The sequence below is a fragment of the Schistocerca serialis genome, chromosome 2 (assembly GCF_023864345.2).
Source record: "Schistocerca serialis cubense isolate TAMUIC-IGC-003099 chromosome 2, iqSchSeri2.2, whole genome shotgun sequence".
In the NCBI taxonomy this organism is placed as follows: Eukaryota; Metazoa; Arthropoda; class Insecta; order Orthoptera; family Acrididae; genus Schistocerca; species Schistocerca serialis.
Genome location: NC_064639.1, coordinates 909,184,786 through 909,203,714, shown reverse-complemented (window position 1 = coordinate 909,203,714; position 18,929 = coordinate 909,184,786). Strand labels below are relative to the sequence as shown.

Below are 18,929 nucleotides of genomic sequence, written 5' to 3'. Positions count from 1 at the left end.
ATTAAAGTAGGCACAAATGCAGTGATCAAAAAGAAATGATTAGAGTACATTCGCATTCTCTTTACATCGTTCCATTCTTGTTGCTCCACTACCGATGGACTGTTTATATTGCAATCAGTAAGTGTGAAAGGAAGCTACCGTACAGACAGAGGGATCTATTTTTATACTTGGCAGAACTAATTACAAATTGACATAATCGTCGATTTTGCTTTCGTTTCCCAAAAGTTATAAATATTTCGATTTTGGGAGAGAAGTTCTGTATTTCACCAAGATGTCGAAGAAGAAGGTCCCTTACATACTGGTTGTATCGAGTAAGATGTGGAGACGGCGGTTTGAAAGCGGACAGAACAAGTACGAGGAAGGGCGTCCCTTACCTGACGGATCGCTACTCAAGCTACCTACCCGCCCGCATCTCGTGGTCGTGCGGTAGCGTTCTCGCTTCCCACGCCCGGGTTCCCAGGTTCGATTCCCGGCGGGGTCAGGGATTTTCTCTGCCTCGTGATGGCTGGGTGTTGTGTGCTGTCCTTAGGTTAGTTAGGTTTAAGTAGTTCTAAGTTCTAGGGGACTGATGACCGTAGCAGTTAAGTCCCATAGTGCTCAGAGCCATTTGAACTCACTCAAGCTACCTGGCGAAGGGGCAAGTGTGGCAAATGTCCGGCGTGGCAAATGTCCGGCATTCGATTCAACAAAACCCGACGTTTTAATTTCACATAATGGGCATATGATTAATGAAACTGAACAGTTCAGATTTCTAGATGTTCAGATAGATAGTAAATTGTCGTGGAAATTCCATGTTCAGGATCTTGTTCAAAGGCTAAATGCTGCCATTTTCACTATTCGAACGGTATCTGAAGTAAGTGATCGCTCGACACGAAAATTAGTATACTTTGCTCATTTTCATTCACTTATGTCGTATGATATTATATTTTAGGGCAACTCTTCCCATTCTAAAAGGATATTTTTGGCTCAGAAACGGGCGGTTCGCGTAATAAGTGGTGTAAGTTCGCGAACCTCTTGTCGAACCCTTTTCTCTAGTCTGGGTATTCTGACACTGGCCTCTCAATATATATATTCTTTACTGTCGTTTCTTGTTAACAATATCAGCTTATTCCAAAGAATTAACAACTTTCACTCAGTTGATACTCGGCAGAATCCAGTCTGCATTTGGATCAGTTTTCCTTAACTCTTGTGCAGAAAAGTGTGCAGTATACCGCTGCATCCGTTTTCAATAAGCTGCCACAAGAATTCAAAAATCTTAGCAATAAGCCACGCGCTATCAAATCGAAACTGAAGAGTTTGTTCATGGGTCACTCCTTTTATTCTGACTAGGTGTTCCTTGCAAAATTAAGCTGATTCCTATCTTATAGTGTTGACTGCGTTTACTTAAACGTATGGCTTGACTTTTTTTGGGTTCATAAAGATTTTGTTTTATCTGTTATTACTTTTATGCGGTAATTTAATCTACTGACACGTTCCATAACCTTGGAGATATGCTCCTCAATTTGGTCCTACGGAACTAGACGTATAAATAAATAAATAAACTAAGCCACCCTGGCAAAGTGTCTTTGCACAACTCTATGGGCTACCGTGCCATGCCTCCCTCGCAATCCAACTTCCCATCCATGCCTCAGCCCTCGAACAGCATTACAGAGGCTCCCCAACAATGTCGGAATAGCACCTCAGCGTTGAAGCTTGTTCAAGAATATTTTCCGTGTATTGTAGTATGAGATATCCACGGTCTCCGGATCCTTGTTACAAAATTGCATTTTATTTTATCTGTTACCACCATTTATCTGTATGTCTACATTTATCATAAAATGTCTGCACAACAGTGCAGATATCGATGGATGCACTGTGTGTCTTATTTGGAAAGAAACTTTTCCCATTCACTCACTAAACTTATGTTGGCAACACTAACGCTACTTTGCTTTTCGCCCTCAAGCCTGCATTCAGTACTGTCTTGTTCTCTCGGATTTGTTTTGTAAGACGCCGGTAATTTGGTCGCCTTACAAGTTAGAATCATCAATTAAAAGTCAGCAATTATGTTAATTATTACAGATATTTTATATGAAGAGAGATCGATGGTTAGGAGAGTTGTCACTTTGTTAACGGAAAGAGTTGATAAGCTTCTACCTAACACAAAAATATTGCATGCGCTCGGAAAATTAAATTTTTCACTGGCTGTAGTAACAAAGAGGCAGGGAGTGTTCCTAGGGGCGGTGGGCCCCCGTGGAGGCTGACCGTGAAAGTCGCCCCAGCGAAGTTGGACCAGGGCCAGGTGTTCGGTGACAGTGTAGCCGTTTGCCGTTTCGCGCCAAAGTGTGGCTGTGAAACGTTGCCATTGGTCGGAGGTTTGATCATGCATTTGCTTGAACCTTTCGAGAAACATCTCGAAGGTTCTGGGAGCGCTATGTAGGCTGGCGAGCGGTTTCGAATCCTACAGGGATGGGAGAAAATCGTTTCGAATGGAGAGCCATGATTGGCTCTATCCAAAACGGACAGTGAAGTAACGGAGGGTGGTGGCGAGCGTGCAACCAAGTCTAGCGACAGGAGGCGAGCAGGACAGCCATAGAACAAGGCTGCTCTGAGGCGTTTGCTGCCACCGTGTCCAGTGGCTAGTCTCTGTCTCACATAGTAAAGTGCTGATTACACTACTTCAAGTGCGAGCAACTTGTTTCTCTGTAGAGAGAGGAACAGGTTGTTACTTCATTGTGGCGCAGTTGGTACTGAGAAGCGCTCATTTGCGCTCGTGCCCTGGAGACACACTTCTGTTCCTGGTCAGTGCAGGCAAGCAGTTTGGAGAGTCTCGTAAACGATTGCTATAACTAATTACCTCCAACGGTAGGAATTTTCGGAAGCAATTAAACGTCCATTGTGTAGCCGTATTTATTTTCTGGACGCCACGCCGCATCTCCAAGGCGCCGGCGATCTTCCACGACGAGGAAGATCCACGCATTGCTGATCACTTGGCTGATTTTTGCGCATCGAGTAATATGGGGCACAGTAAAGTGAAATGTATACAGTTCCACTAGTTCGTCTCTCTGAGCTTTTCGTTGTCTGCGCCAGCATAGGTGGTGACTGGAACTAAAAGAGACTTAACAGTAACAACCTTTGCAGTGTTCATGACGAACATAACAGGGGACACGTTCAGACAGCTAGGAGTTGTGCTAGTCTTGGATAGGGTAAATAGGAGGATTTATAACTGTATATTTGTTAGATATCCGTGTTGTGTTTCTTGAAATTTCCTTTGTATTTTATAATTAAACGTTTATTAACTGAATCCTCCTTCTCTTATTTAACTAGGATTAGTCCCTATACTCATCCCGAAAACATTACATAAGGAATAGGTATATAGGGAAGGATCAATTAACTTAACTTTTCATGCCAAGGATACCTCAGTGTTGTCGCGAAAAACAGAACCAGAGTCAGATAGCCATAAATCCACTAATAATACCACTGATGGCAACCTGCAGTTTTATTGGCAGTTTTGGGTGTACGTTAACAGTCATGCACAGCAATATAAGTAGATCTATCGATGAAATGTTGGCCAGTATGCACCTCATGTATGGGTTCACTGAATGGAGTGGAAGGGCGCCAGGACGACGCTATGGTGGTACATTCCCATAGCGATGGATCCCTGGTACTAAAACGCTCTGAAAACATCCCTCAACAACCTACGGAATTTTGTCAGTGGTGATTGTGTTCACCGTGTAAACTGCATTATGTTCCTTTAATTGTATCAGAAAGAACGTCGGAAAAGGTGTATCATGCTGCAGCGCTTGCTATGTATCCTGATAAATTGTTATACATTTTTATATACATAAAAATCAATTTAATTACCGTAAAAGGGCAGTTTTATTTTATTTTATTTTATTTGGATGTAGCATCTTAATAGGACAGTGAAATGCAAAAGACTTACGTTAGCAAAATTTCGAGGCAAGTAAGAAGTTTCTACGTAACACATTGATCGACAGTGTTTACTATCGTACAAAGATTTCATAGCGAAACGTCGTATCTTCCTACTTAAAAGTTAATTTTAAACTTCCTGGTGTACAGAAACCATGCGTAACCTTCGACCCAAATCCAGCTTTTGGTACCCACTGCAGGCACATCTCACCGGCATACACAAAGCTGAAGCACGTATTTCCTTCTTCTAGGCTCTACTCATGCTGGACAAGGAACCTCTGAAGAAAGGATATTTAACTGCTGGTTAAAACAACGCAAAACTTGGCACGACCTTCAATGCGAGATGCTGTTAATCGCTTCCACAACGAAACACTGTCTCGAAATTTGGCAGACAGTACAAAGAGATATTGGGCATACATAAAGTACACCAGAGACAAGCCACAATCAATATTTTCACTGTGTGAGATAGCGATGTGGAAGTTACCGAAGACATTTCCACCAAAGCGAAGTTATTAAACACAGTTCTCCAAAACTCCTTCACCAAACAAGACGAAGGGAATATTCCCGATTGCGAATCAAGTACTGCTGCCAACACGCATAACTTAGACACCTTCGGTGCATCAAAGCAGCATAAATCATTTAAAAAAGGCGAGTCCTCGGGTCCAGACTGTACACCTATTAGATTCCTTTCAGACTGTGCTGATATAACAGTTCCGCATTTAAGAATCATATACAATCGCTCGCTCAATGGAAGATCCTACCGACGGGAAGGTTGCACGGGTCACACCAATACTCAGGAAAGAAAATAGGAGTAATCCGATTAATTACAGATCCACTTCACTAACGTCGACCTACAGTAAGATTCTGGAACAATATTACGGTCGAATATTACGTATTACCTCGAAGAAAACTATCTGTTGACAAACAGTCAGCACAGATTCAGAAAATATCGTCCTTATGAAAGACAACCAGCTCTGATTCTCACGAAGTAAGGAATGCTATGGACAGGGATCTCACCAATCGATAACATTTTTCTAGATCTGCAAAAGGCTTTTGATACCGTTCCTCACAAGTGGCGTGTAATCAAATTGCTTATCTATTTGGCATCGTCTCAGATGTGTGACTGGAGTCGTGATTTCCTGCCAGGAAGGTCAAAGGTCGTGGTTATTGAGGGAAGGTCAACGAGTAAAACAGAATTAGTATCTGGAATTCCCTATCGAAGTCTTATAGGCCCTCTGCTGCTCCTGATCTATATAAACTATTTAGGAGACAATTTGAGCGTCCTCTCAGCTTGTTTGCAGCTTATCTTGTCATTTACCGTCCAGTGGGGTCGTCAGGATATCATTAACAACTACAAAATTATGTAGACAAGATACTTATATGGTGCGAAAAGTGGCAATTCACCCTAACTAATGCTACTAAACATAATCCGTCAAATTTCAGTTACGCGGTAGATCAGACAAATCTACAGGTTGGCAATTCAACAGAATTCCGAGGAATTACAACTGCGAGCAACTTAAGTTGGGACGGTCATTTAGATAATGTTGTGGGGAAAGCGAACCAAAGGCTGGGTTTTACTGGCAGAACATTTAGAAAATGCAACAAATCCACTAAAGAGACTGCCTACACTACACTTCACTTGCCCGTGTTCTGCTAGAGTAATGCTATGCGGTAGGGGATCCTTGCAAGATATGATTGACGGAGGATATAGAAAAAGTTCGGAGAAGGGCAGTTCACTTTGTATTATCGCGAAACAGGGCAGAGATGCCACGGACATGATACGCGAATTGAGGTGGCAATCATTAAAACATAGGCATTTTTCGTTGCAGCGAGATCTTCTCATGAAATTTCAATCACCAACTTTCTACTCACAGTGTGAAAAGATATTGTTGACACCCACCTACGAACGGAGGTATTACCAATATAATAAAATAAGAGAAACCAGAGCTTGTATAGAAAGACTGAAGTGTTCATTTTTCTCGCGTGCAGTTTGAGAATGGAACGGTGAAGAAATAGCTTGAAGATGGTTCGATGGAGCCTCTGCTAGTCACTTAAGTATGAATTGCAGAGTAGTTATGTAGATGTAAGTGTAGATATAAGGGTTATTTAGTTCACGCATCTTTCACTATAAAGCAGAGTCTACGCTACTCTAAAAATTTCTATGGAACCTGCAATTTACAATGAATTTGTTTGTTTTAATGTATGTGCTTCCCTGTTCCTCACTTTTTATTCATGATTATGTTCACAGTTTCATGAAGTCGACCGTTGTTTGTTTATCTTTATGAGTCAGGCGGGCAGCAGACACTGAAACGATGATGAGACGCGACGGTGCTACATGATTTGTCATCTAACAGTTACTGTTGCCGCTGAGTCGCCCCATATATTCTTAACTGATGTCTGATAACGTTAATACATTGAGTCAATTTGGCACATGAATTTCTTTTTCCGGTGACATCAAGGTGAAAATTCAGAAAGTTAGTGAGAAGTGAAAAAGACTCAGCGAATGTACTGTACCACAGTTTTTGTTACAGGTACATCTTCATGCAGGATATGCCGTGGTTTCACTTCTTCCTGGATCTCTTCTATAGGATGTTGCATTTGCGTAGAATCCATAATAAAGGGAGAATATTGACTCTTCTTCTTCTCTTCGTTCATAACTCTTTGCTCTTCTAAGTAGTTGGTTAAACGGCCAGGTATTTCCTGAAAAATAAAGTAATTGCTTGTAATATTCTTATACAGTTTGCAAACAAATAATAATATGGCACACTGGGCTCTCCTAAAAAATATTGTCATGTGAATGCGATGTAGCGTGGAACTACCTGTTTATAACTGAGTGGCCCGAGGAACAGAATGGTAAGCGTCACTGCCGAGTATTTTGAATTACGGGAAATTGGCAGTACGAATGAGCGGCAGAATATTAAACACCAGGAAAAAGTTCTAGTTTCACTCAACAGAAGTCAGGGCGACGCTTCATTGTAAACGCCAGTGGCTGGCTGCCGCGGGAACTCAATGGCAAGCGACAGGTAAAATGGCTGGCGCTAAAACGGACCCACGTTACGTTTCCCGAGACTACAGCCACATCTGATGACTTACAAGAAAACAAAGACGTTCTCACTAAACCTGGTATCTCCGACCAGGATCCTGAGTAGATTCCCATTCAGATAACCAAGACGTTTGTAAATTGGCAAATTGCTTTACATCTCACAAACAAAATGTTAAGTGCAGATACATACCATTATGCTCGTGAAATGCATTATATATCAGGTTGTTATTGAATGGCTGTTGTTGAAGGCTTGATGATGTGTATAAGAATATTTCTTCATTTATATTTGTACAACTAATAATAATAGCAACAACGATAATAATAATAATAATAATAATAATAATAATAATAATAAACATAGTAATAAAAAATTGGAAACCCACACTTAATATCCAAACAAATTCAAATAATATCACATCATAGCCAATACAGATTAAGCGTGGAATATACCAAGGAGACTCTTTAAGTTCTTTCTGGTTCTGCCTTGCCCTGAACCCACTATCCAACATGCTAAATAATACAAATTATGGATAGAATATTACTGGAACATACCCACACAAAATCACACATTTGCTATATATGGATGATCTAAAACTACTGGCAGCAACAAATCAACAACTCAACCAATCACTAAAGATAACAGAAGTATTCGGCAATGATATAAATATGGCTTTTGGAACAGACAAATGTAAGAAAATAGCATAGTCAAGGGAGAACACACTAAACAAGAAGATTACATATTGCATAACCACAGCGACAGCATAGAAGCGATGGAAAAAACAGATGCCTATAAATATCTAGGATACAGACAAAAAATAGGAATAGATAATACAAATATTAAAGAAGAACTAAAAGAAAAATATAGACAAAGACTAACAAAAATACTGAAAACAGAATTGACAGCAAGAAACAAGACAAAAGCTATAAATACTTATGCAATACCAATATTGACCTACTCATTTGGAGTAGTGAAATGGAGTAACACAGACCTAGAAACATTCAATACACTTACACGATCACAATGCCACAAATACAGAATACATCACATACATTCAGCAACAGAAAGATTCACATTAAGCAGAAAGGAAGGAGGAAGGGGATTCATCGACATAAAAAACCTACATTATGGACAGGTAGACAATTTAAGAAAATTCTTTCTAGAACGAGCAGAAACTAGCAAAATACACAAAGCAATCACTCATATAAATACATCGGCTACACCACTGCAATTTCATAACCACTTCTACAACCCTTTAGATCACATAACATCAACAGATACGAAGAAAGTAAATTGGAAAAAGAAAACACTACATAGCAAGCACCCGTATCATCTAACACAGCCACACATCGATCAAGATGCATCCAGCACATGGCTAAGAAAAGACAATATATACAGTGAGACGTAAGGATTCATGATTGCAATACAGGATCAAACAATAAACACCAGATATTACAGCAAGCATATTATTAAAGACCCCAATACCACAACAGATAAATGCAGACTTTGCAAACAACAAATAGAAACAGTAGATCACATCACAAGCGGATGTACAACACTAGAAAATACAGAATACCCCAGAAGACATGACAATGTAGCAAAAATAATACACCAACAGCTTGGCTTACAACATTAACTTATAAAACAACACGTTCCCACATACAAGTATGCACCACAAAATGTACTGTAGAATGATGAATACAAATTATACTGGAACAGAACCATTATAACAGATAAAACAACACCACATAACAAACCTGACATCATACTCACCAATAAAAAGAAGAAATTAACACAACTAATCGAAATATCCATACCCAATACAACAAATATACAAAAGAAAACAGGAGAAAAAGATTGAAAAACACATCCAACTGGCTGAGGAAGTCAAGGACATGTGGCATCAGGATCAAGTTGACATTATACCAATTATACTATCAACTACAGGAGTCATACCACACAATATCCACTAGTACATCAATGCAATACAGCTACATCCAAACTTATATATACAACTACAGAAATCCGTAATTATTGATACACGTTCAATTACCCGAAAGTTCCTAAACGCAAGATAACATATACCGTACAGTTAAAAGGAAGTCACGCTTGATCAAGGTCCGCGTCACTTTCCATTTTTGACCAGACATAACGTCTGAGAAAAGAAAGAAATAATAATAATAATCTTTGTTGCTATTCAGGTAAACTGCGAAGGATGTCGAATTGGAGTTAATATCGAGCAGTGTTTCACTGTCATGAAGAGACAGAAGAACATATGAAGAGCTCTTCTGAGAAAAGGATGATATACACCTTGCAACGGAAGTTCAAGCAGAAGAGATGTAATACAAGCGAAGAATATGTATCTCTTTCCGGAAAAACTGTATATAAAAAAGATATAGGATCTAACTGCCGACGGCCGTTGTGGCCGAGCGGTTCTAGGCGCTTCAGTCTGGAACCACGCGACCGCTATGGTCACAGGTTCCAGTCCTGCCTCGGGCATGGATGTGTGTGATGTCCTTAGGTTAATTAGGTTTAAGTAGTTCTAAGTTCTAGGGGACTGTTTAAGTAGTTCTAAGTTCTAGGGGACTGATGACCTCAGATATTAAGTCCCATAGTGCTCAGAGCCATTTGAACCTAACTGTCACTGTACTCTTAAAAGTTTTGAAAATTAGATGAATGTAATTTGAAGGAGGCGTTCAAAATATTGTTAAAAATTTGTGACTTTGATGTTCAGAATGCATCTGGCTGCCAATCTAAGAAATGTATGCAGGTGGGATGTGACTTCTGAATACCCAACGCGTATATTCACTAGCGAGACATTGCCATGACATTTGGCGCACAGTAAGATTCCGCACATGAGAGAGGCAAAAACCAGTTCTTACTTTTCGACTAAAAGACGACGTAATCAGGCTATTGAAGTTTCTGAAGTTCTGTCCCTCATAGATTACATCCCTTCTGTTCGCCGTGAACTTCCTTGTCACTAACACCAGCAAGTTTGGACAATGAACACATCTGTGTTGAGAGTGATGAATGATCAAGCACTTTCGAGCAACGAGCTATACAGTTAAGTTTTCTAGCAACTCCGTGTAAATGTTCCAATAAGATTATTTATAATTATGTTTTGTTGTCAGCGTATGTGATTTGGGACATAGACCATTATCTCCACTACAATAATGTGTTTATTTTGTATATTTCATGCGGTATAGTCTGTTTCTTGTTCTTTTTATGCCTAAATATGGATGAATACAGATGTTAAAAGCCACCCAGAACAAAAGGGACGTTAGAATAAAATTATTCAGATTTGTGGATCAACTGCAAAATTTAATCCTCTATATGTCCATATTCCTATTTGGCGCTTCTCATTTTGTTCTCACGAACAGCTCAATTCTCGTCTATGCCAATAAAAGTATCACTTGTCTTGAAAATTACAGATATTTTGTAGACACTAAGTTGCCGTATAACATTAAAGCAGTGTTGTCGATGCCGTTGCAACAGCACCAGGCACAGCAATCTCGCAGCAGATGCAAGCCTCAAATTCCGCATTGCGCTTACTTCAGTTTTTCATATTTGATTCCGTTCTGTTTCAATTTACCAGAGCTAGACTCAAGCGGATGTCATGAAGTAGTGTATCTGAATTCTGGTATTACCGCCACTGTCACCTGATAGAGTGTGAACTAGCGAGCGTTAAATTACAGCTAGTACTGTAGTGCGTAAGCAATGGCTCTAGATACACCGACTCTCGCAGCTCTTGAACCCTCAAGTTCGAGCGTTGCTTCTGGTTTACGTTTTATTTTTATTTTATTTTCTATGTAAGCAAACGATAGTTAGGACTTTATTCCTACAGTTCTCTTTCTGTTTGAAGGTGCAAAGTTCACACGTGTATATGGCTACTATAGGAAAATTATGGTTTAATATCTCTCGATAACGAGGTCATTAGAAACAAAACACTTTCGCACTCGGGAAGAAAGTGGTAAGAAACTGGCTGTGATCTTCTAAAGGAACAACCCAGGCACGCCAGTCTATAAGTCAGCGCAGAAACAGCTAGGTGAAAAATCCGTGCAATTCGCACTTTTATTTACATATAAAAGCCTATTTCGGAATTTTCCTTTGTGTTTGACCGCGTGTACAAGATTCATGTGCCAAATTGAAATTCTAGATTCTCATATTTTACTGTTTGCATCGCTTCTGTGTAATCTTCCATTGATCGTATCAGTACCCGTTTGTATTGTGATATGTTGTGAGCAGTTCCAATGATAGTCGCGTCTATGCGAAATTACGTCAGGGGAAGGGGGGGGGGGGAGTAACGATACGCATAACGGCTGTGTTTCCCGGGTGGAAATGTTTAGCTAGGTGATGGAGACCAACCTAGGAACAGATGCGGGCGCAGGGTGCAGCCAGCTGCAAAAAGTCGCTTACTTAGACATCAATGACATCTATCGCTCGGCTTCTGAGCATTGTCGGCTCTTTCCGGCAACTGGTGGTGACAACTAGCCCCCCTCGTGAGATCTCTGCGCAACATCTATTTGCAACATCTATCCATCAGCTACTTGTGCCCACACTGATCTAGAGACGAGTGGAAGATTTACACCAGAGGATTCGCTGGTTTTATAGCGAGACCGTCCTCAGGGTAGAAGCTTGAAACGTTGCCGTGGATAGGCCGGTGGGAAACGGTCCCTCGTGTGGCAGAGGTCGTGTGAATCGCACACATACTTTTTTTTAATTACCCCAAACTTCGAGATCCCAAGTAGAAAAACCTGCAGAAGGTGAGGCAATTATTTCAACACCCCGGATATAAAATGTGAATGGTGCGAATCTCACCATACTGGTTATTAAATGTCAGAGTATTCGCATTAAATCCCCAAAGCCCACATCTGTCGTAGAAAGTAGTCATCCCCACATCACATTAAGAACTGGGACTTGGTTGTAGCCCGAAGTACTGACTAGGGAAATTTTTGTCAACACGTAGAATATATATCGGAAACACACTTTAGACTCCCCAGGAGAAAGGAGTGTTTGTCTGTCAAATTGATGAATTAGTTCTCGAGAGGTCCAAAATGAATCCGATTACGAACTAATGGGTAAGTGGAGTTGGTGGGCTCAGCCTAATGTGGACGAAATCTACAGATATAAAAGTGACTTCGGGCGTGCTCCAAGGGAATTTTACAGACCCAATACTGTTGACAATATTTATAAATGATCTAGTGAATAATGACAGAGCCTCCATGAGAACGTTGCGGATTACGCTGCAGTATGGACTGAAGTAGCAACGCTAGAAAATTGTGGCGAAATATAGGAAGTTCTGGATGTAGGAACCGGCTGTTGACTCTCAACATAAAAAATTAAACTTACTCTACATAAACAGTGGAAAAGACTTGTTATTGTGTGATTGCTCGATTGCTGAACAGTCACTGGAAACAGCCATATCCGTCAAATATTGGGTAGTACGCGCGTGGAGCGATTTAAGGTGGAAGGACCACAGAAACTAATTGCTGTAAAGACAGGTAACACACTGAGATTCAATGGAAGGTGATCATCCAATTCCAGTGGCAGACTTTGCCAGAGAAGTATTCTCCATCACGGTGTGATTTCCTGTTGAAATTCCGAGGTTCAGTACTACAACACTCAACAATGTATTGCTGTCTCCGACGTACATTTTGCGAAAAGACTATGAACGCAGCGTTAGAGGGATTCGAGTTCACACGGAGGCTTACCAACAACTGATCTTTCGGTGGACCATTCGCGGCTGGAACAGGAAAGAGGTAAAGTGAAGTTGGTAAGCAGACTGCCCTCCATCACAAATTATAAAGTGGCTTCAGAACTATAGACGTAGATGTAACAGTAGAGCAAAAATAACACAGATCTTTAAAAATATTTGTTGCCAGGGATATTCAAACAAATTCATTATGTTTCAGGGGCCCTGAATCCGAATATGGCTTTAATTTTCTCGAATTGGCTCTAGTTCTGTAGACATTTATGTTCCTGGATTTTTATTAAATGTTCCCATAGATGCAGATTTTCCGTCAGTATCACTGATCTTTATTGATATCTAAATTTTAACACTCTTTTTGATATTTCGCAATTAAGCTTTCTATTAAATACTTTAAAACTTATTTTGTATTTTTATTTTATCTGTTTCAGGAAAATATGAGTTCTTCGCGAAGAGGATCCATAAACAACCCCAATGTGTTCTGTTATATTTGCGGTGAATTCTGCCTACAGAAACAAAGACGGAACGTCACAGACTTTGTAAAAAAAGGCATCCTTGCATGTTTTGTGATACAGCTTGGGGACCAAGATAGACCACGGGCTCCGCACACGGTTTGTAAAAATTGTGTAGAGTGTCTTCAACAGCGGAAAAATGATCAAGGAGAATGTTTCAATTTCGGTGCACCAATGGTCTGGCGAGAGCTAAAAAACCACCACGATGAAATACTTTTGTGATGTAGATGTCAAAGGTTTCAATCTAATAAACAAACGTACATGGGAGTATGTAAATTTAGAATCAGCCACGAGACCTGTGGCACACAGTGAAGAAGTTCCTCTACCAGTGTTTACTAAACTATCCGAACTTACAGCGTCAGAATCTGAAGAAATACAGGATGTCGAGAGCAAAAGCAGCATCAGCAGTGGAAGTGAATATGAAGGAGAAATTTCTTCACCTAAGTTGTTCACTCAACAGAAACTAAACGATCTGCTACTAGATCTTCATTTGTCAAAGAATACAGCAGAACCTCTGGCATCCATGCAAAAGAAAAACAACTGTCTTATACTAGAAACGAAAATTTCTGTACACCATACAAAAGAAGCAGGTCTTCTGCAATGCTTCAGCCGAGACGAAAAATTTTGTGTATTGCAATAACGTTCCCGGTCTGCTCACTCAGATGGAGTTACAGGAATATCAACCAAAAGACTGGCGGCTTTTTATAGATAGCTCCACCAGCAGCCTGAAATGTGTCTTACTTCACAACGGTAACATCTTTGCATCCTATCCCATTGACCACTCAACAAAAATGATAGAGGAATGAAACTATCAAAATTATGCTGCAGAAATCACGCTATCATGAACATCAATGGCCTATTTGTTGTGATCTGACGATGGTAAACATCTTGCTTCGGCAGCAGTGTGGGTACACAAAGTACCCTTGTTTTATATGTTTATGGGACAGCAGAGCAAAACAAGATCATTGGAGCAAAGTGACATGGCCTTTAAGTGAAAGTCTTACTGTAGGTGCAGCCAACGTCATTCAGAGAGAGAAAATAATTCTTCCTCCATTGCATATAAAGCTACGACTGGAGAAGCAATTTATTAGGATCCTAGATAAAGAAGGCAACTGCTTCAAATACGTACGTAGACTTTTTTCCTGGACTGAACACTGAAAAAATGAAAGCAAGTATATTTGATGGGCCGCAGATTCGCAAACTAATGAATGATTCCAACGTGACAAATTCCATGAGTGATTCAGAACTGTCGGGCTGGCGTAGTTACATCTTAGTTGTGAAAAACTTCTTCGGTAATAATAAGGCAGACAATTACAAAGAAATTGTGCGGAACATGTTGACAGCCTTTAAAAAGTTGGGTGTTAATACGAATATGAAAGTGCATTTTCTCCACCGTCACTTATCAATATTTCCGTATATCTTAGGAGATTACAGCGAGGAGCAAGGGGAGGGGTCCCACCAAAAAATTAACATAATGGAAGACAGGTATCAAGGCAGGTGGGACACACACACATGATGGCTGACTACTGTTGGTGCGATTGCCCTGAAGACCAATACAGAAGAAAATCAAACCGACATCGATTCATGAAGGAGTAATTGCTGTAGTCTCACTGAATGTAGGCATATGTTTTGTCAGTTATGAAGTAATGCAACATAAAGTTAATTACAGTACTTAATATGTCGTTTTAGTGTTATTTGAGGGAGTAACACGTGACTTATGATTAGGATACGCCTACTCAGAGATGATATTGCTGTATGTTTATATTCATCGATAAACGTTAAATTGCCACAAAACTGGAGCCAGTTTAGTAAAACTGAGACCACATTCGCATTCAGTAACACAAAATGGTTCTACTCGTAAAAGCACTTAAAAATCAATGCCAAAAAAACAGTGTTTAGCAATGTAATATAATGTTTCGATCGACGACCAGATTCAAAAACATCGGTCGCAGAGTCATTCGAAGATATCCTTAACTCAATACCACGAAAATTGTTCTACCATACGGCAATAACAGGTAGTGACTTTAAAAGGCACTGTATTGGCCGCAAAAACAACGTTTACGTCATCTACGGTGAGAACAAAAAGTTTTCTGCAGTAGTATTGGAAACTTTGTCTAAAAATGCCTCGAACTAGTCCGAAAATCCCCATACGAAAGAAATACTATAGGCCTTCCAGTCACTAACAAACCCGTTTTTTCGAGAGTGACGCCGGCAAGAAAAGTTTCAGGGGACATTATGTTGTGAGAGTAACAATGGTCATCAAAGGTAAAAAGGCCATTAAGAAAACTGAGTTAATATTTGTGTCTAGTCGAAATGATAGACTGCCATTATTACCCTATTTACGGACAAACTGAGAACATTAAGTTCAGATCTGGAAAAGTAGATTAAAAGACCGCCTGTATAAGTACTTTCCAAGTAAAGTAATAAAATAGGCCAAACACCCGCCTTCGATTAATGGTACCATTCGCAGAATGTTTTGAAAGCAGAGACAAGTAAATTTCGCTAGAAAACATATTGCTTGGATACTGACAGAAAAACGTTAACAACATCTCGTGCATAAGTAAGAAGGCCGAGTGTAAGGGCTACCACAATTTTCACGATCAGATCCTGGTGAAAGATTTATAGAAAATCCTACGAAGTTATGGTGATAAGTAATGTCAATGGACTGATCCAAAACTAACATATAATCTCTCGTGGATCCGTCTGGTATAGAATCTGAAGACAGCAGGCAGCCGAAATTTTCACTTTAGAAATGTATTCAGACAAGAGAATACTAGCGTACCAATGTGTGGCCCTGGCATAAGGACAGGACAGAATTCCAGTTGGATTTTACATTAAATACTTCACGAAATTAACTCTTTTCATTTCTACTGGGTAGCTAATAGTCCCCTTTAACTGGAAAAGATCGCAAGTCCTTCCTATTTACAAAAATGGCAAGAAACTGGATGCATACATTTTACTAACCTATATCAGTGACGTCCATTTGTTGCAAGCTCCTAACTATATTTTAACCTCAAACATTCTGACGTTCCGGTGGAAAAATGAACTTCTCTCGATGAATCAACAAGGATTCAGGAATAAAAAAACACGCGTATGAAACACACGACATTCTGCAAGCAGACGTAAATGCTTCTGAAAAGGTGAACTGCAGTCTATGGATACTGTACCACATCGTCGACTACTAACGAACGTGGAGTATCTCTTCAGATATGTGATTGTCTCGGGGAATATCTGAGTAACAGAACCCAGTGCTTTATACTGGACAGCGAATGTTTCACGGAGACGGAAGCAGCATCGGATGTGGCACAAAGAAGCGTAATAGGACGACGTAGATGTCGTGAAACCCTGTTAGGTAAATGTAGAGGACGTGTACGTATATTTGAAGACTGCGCGACAGTAGCGCTTCCACCGACACATAGCGTAGGGTTCATGAAAAAAAGAGAGATTGGGGCACGTACAAAGGTATACAGACGCCAACAGTATAGGAAAGACGGGACTAGTGTAGCAGGGGATACAACCCGTCGGCTTTGGACAATGACGTCACAAGTCACCAAACGAGAAGCGATTCTTCTTAGTGTTGTAGCTCCCTTCAGTAGCTGATAAGTGTTTTTTGGCTTTTTAAAAAAAAATCTCTCGAGATAGAATAAACAGATCCACTTTATTAAGCAATCAGTAAAAAAACGAAACTGAAACATAACAGCAAAAGCGAAAATGGTAAACTGCTCTCTGGCGACTTGTGACGTCATTGTCCAAAGCCGACGGGTTGTATCCCCCGCTACACTAGACCCGGAAAGACAGCTGATAATACCGTTACGACGTGCATGCATTACATAGTGGCTTTCGGAGTAATTATATACATGTAGATGTAATGAAAGACGGCAAAGACTCCCTTTGGTTTAATGCTGACAATCGGAAAATAGAGACTGCAGGGAAAATCATAGATCCGCGTAAGTAGGGCCATGTGTGAAGCCTACAATACTTTTCTCCGTCTATCAGAGCACTGTAACATTGTTCACTGACGATGATGTTGTTTGCATGAAACTATTTCGTAGAATGATCATACGGAAGTGCAGAAATACTTGTACTTAACTTCCACCTGATGTAATGAATTGAAGCTGTCCTTAAATGCAGATGAATATAAGATTAAGACTATAACAGAGAGCAAGGACCCCGTAGTATACGGTTATAAGATTAGTGGTGAGCATCATCAACATCTCACATCGTGTACGTATGTAGGGGTAGGCGCTATAAAATGAGAATATAAAGCAAAATCAGTGTTAGGGAAGGTGAATTGAAGACTTGGATTTTTTGGAAGGATTCTAGGTTAAGTGCTCTGCATCTATAAAGGCAATCGCATACAAGACATTAGTTCGACCGATTCCTGAATGTACTGGAAGAAAACTGTGTAACCATTATGCTGATACCATAGTATGTCTCGCAAAGGAACCGTGAAAATAAGAATATAGAGATTACGGCCTGCAGAAATACTTATGCCATCATTCCTTTCCGACCTGTGGGAGGGCGCAATGGGGCAGTGACTGCACGACTACCTGCCGCATGCGTTATACGGTGGGTTGAAGAGTGTATACGTAGATGTCGATACAGAAACATCGTTTGTTCAACTAATAAGCTGTTGTCATTTTTGTAGTGCTTTTTAATTGAAATTAATAACGATAATTACTATCGTAAAGATTTCACTTCCCGTCGAAACCACTTCCGCTGTCTTTAGAGAAAGGAAACACTTTCTCGTGTGACACAAACGCGAGGAGAGATCACTGTAAATGCATTTCAGAGGAACTGCTAGTCTCGTTTCCAGTAATGTGAGAAAGGTATGGCTCATCTAAATCTAGGGACACGGCCGGGAAAAAATAATGTCTCTTATCAGGGACCGGACAAAGTGTAGATCGCGATACTATGTGTATAGTGATGTAGTGAACATGAACAAGAGTGCTAAGCGTTGGACTCATTATCACCATGCGACTATAAAGTCATATCTTCGGCCATACAATGAACCGTAAGACGACGGCGCTCAAGTTGATGCCGTGCTCCTTGCCTTCATGAAAGCATTTGAACCCACCAAAAAAAAAAAAAAAAAAAAAAAAAAAAAAAAAAAAAAAAAAAAAAAAAAACGAGATAACGAGTATCGGACCAAATTTACGACTGGATTCGAGACTTCCTTGCAGACAGAACACAACACGTTGCTCTTAACGGAGCAATATCAAAAAATGTAAAGGTAATTTCCACACTACCTTAACGAAGTGTGATAAGACCGTTATTGTTTACAACAAATAAGAATGATCTAGTAGAAAGCGAAGCGTCGGATGCTCTTTAAGACTGTTCTCAGGTGATGTGGTTGTCTATAGCAATATAGCAACACCAGAAGCCAGCATCGATTTGCAGAATGACCTGCAGAGGATTGATGAACGGTGCAGGATCCGTACTGCACAACTACACTATTGACAGCAAATTGTTGGAAACTATCTACCGTAAAATATCTATCAGTCACTACCGAGAGCGACTTTATATCGAATGACCACGTAAAAAAAAATAGTAGAAAAAGCAGACGTCACACTGAGATTCATGGGAAGTCTTAAGGAAATGCAATCCATCTACGAAGGAAGTGGCTTATAAGGTGCTTCTTCTATCAGTTCTTGAGCACACTTTACCAATGTGGGATCCTTACCATGAAGGACTGATAGAAGGGACAGAGAAGATCCAACGAAGGGCGGTGCGTTTCGTTGCGGGATCGGTTAGCAGACGCGA

At 40.2% G+C, this 18,929-nt stretch overlaps 1 protein-coding gene across 1 annotated transcript in view; it reads right to left on the bottom strand.

Annotated features, from left to right (window-relative positions):
• Positions 1-18,929, bottom strand: part of LOC126456508 (uncharacterized) — a 159,070-nt gene that overhangs the window by 21,663 nt on the left and 118,478 nt on the right. The window contains exon 7 of the mRNA XM_050092258.1: positions 6,421-6,606. Within this exon, the coding sequence (XP_049948215.1) occupies positions 6,421-6,606 (186 nt within the window). The remainder of the gene's footprint in view (positions 1-6,420; positions 6,607-18,929) is intronic.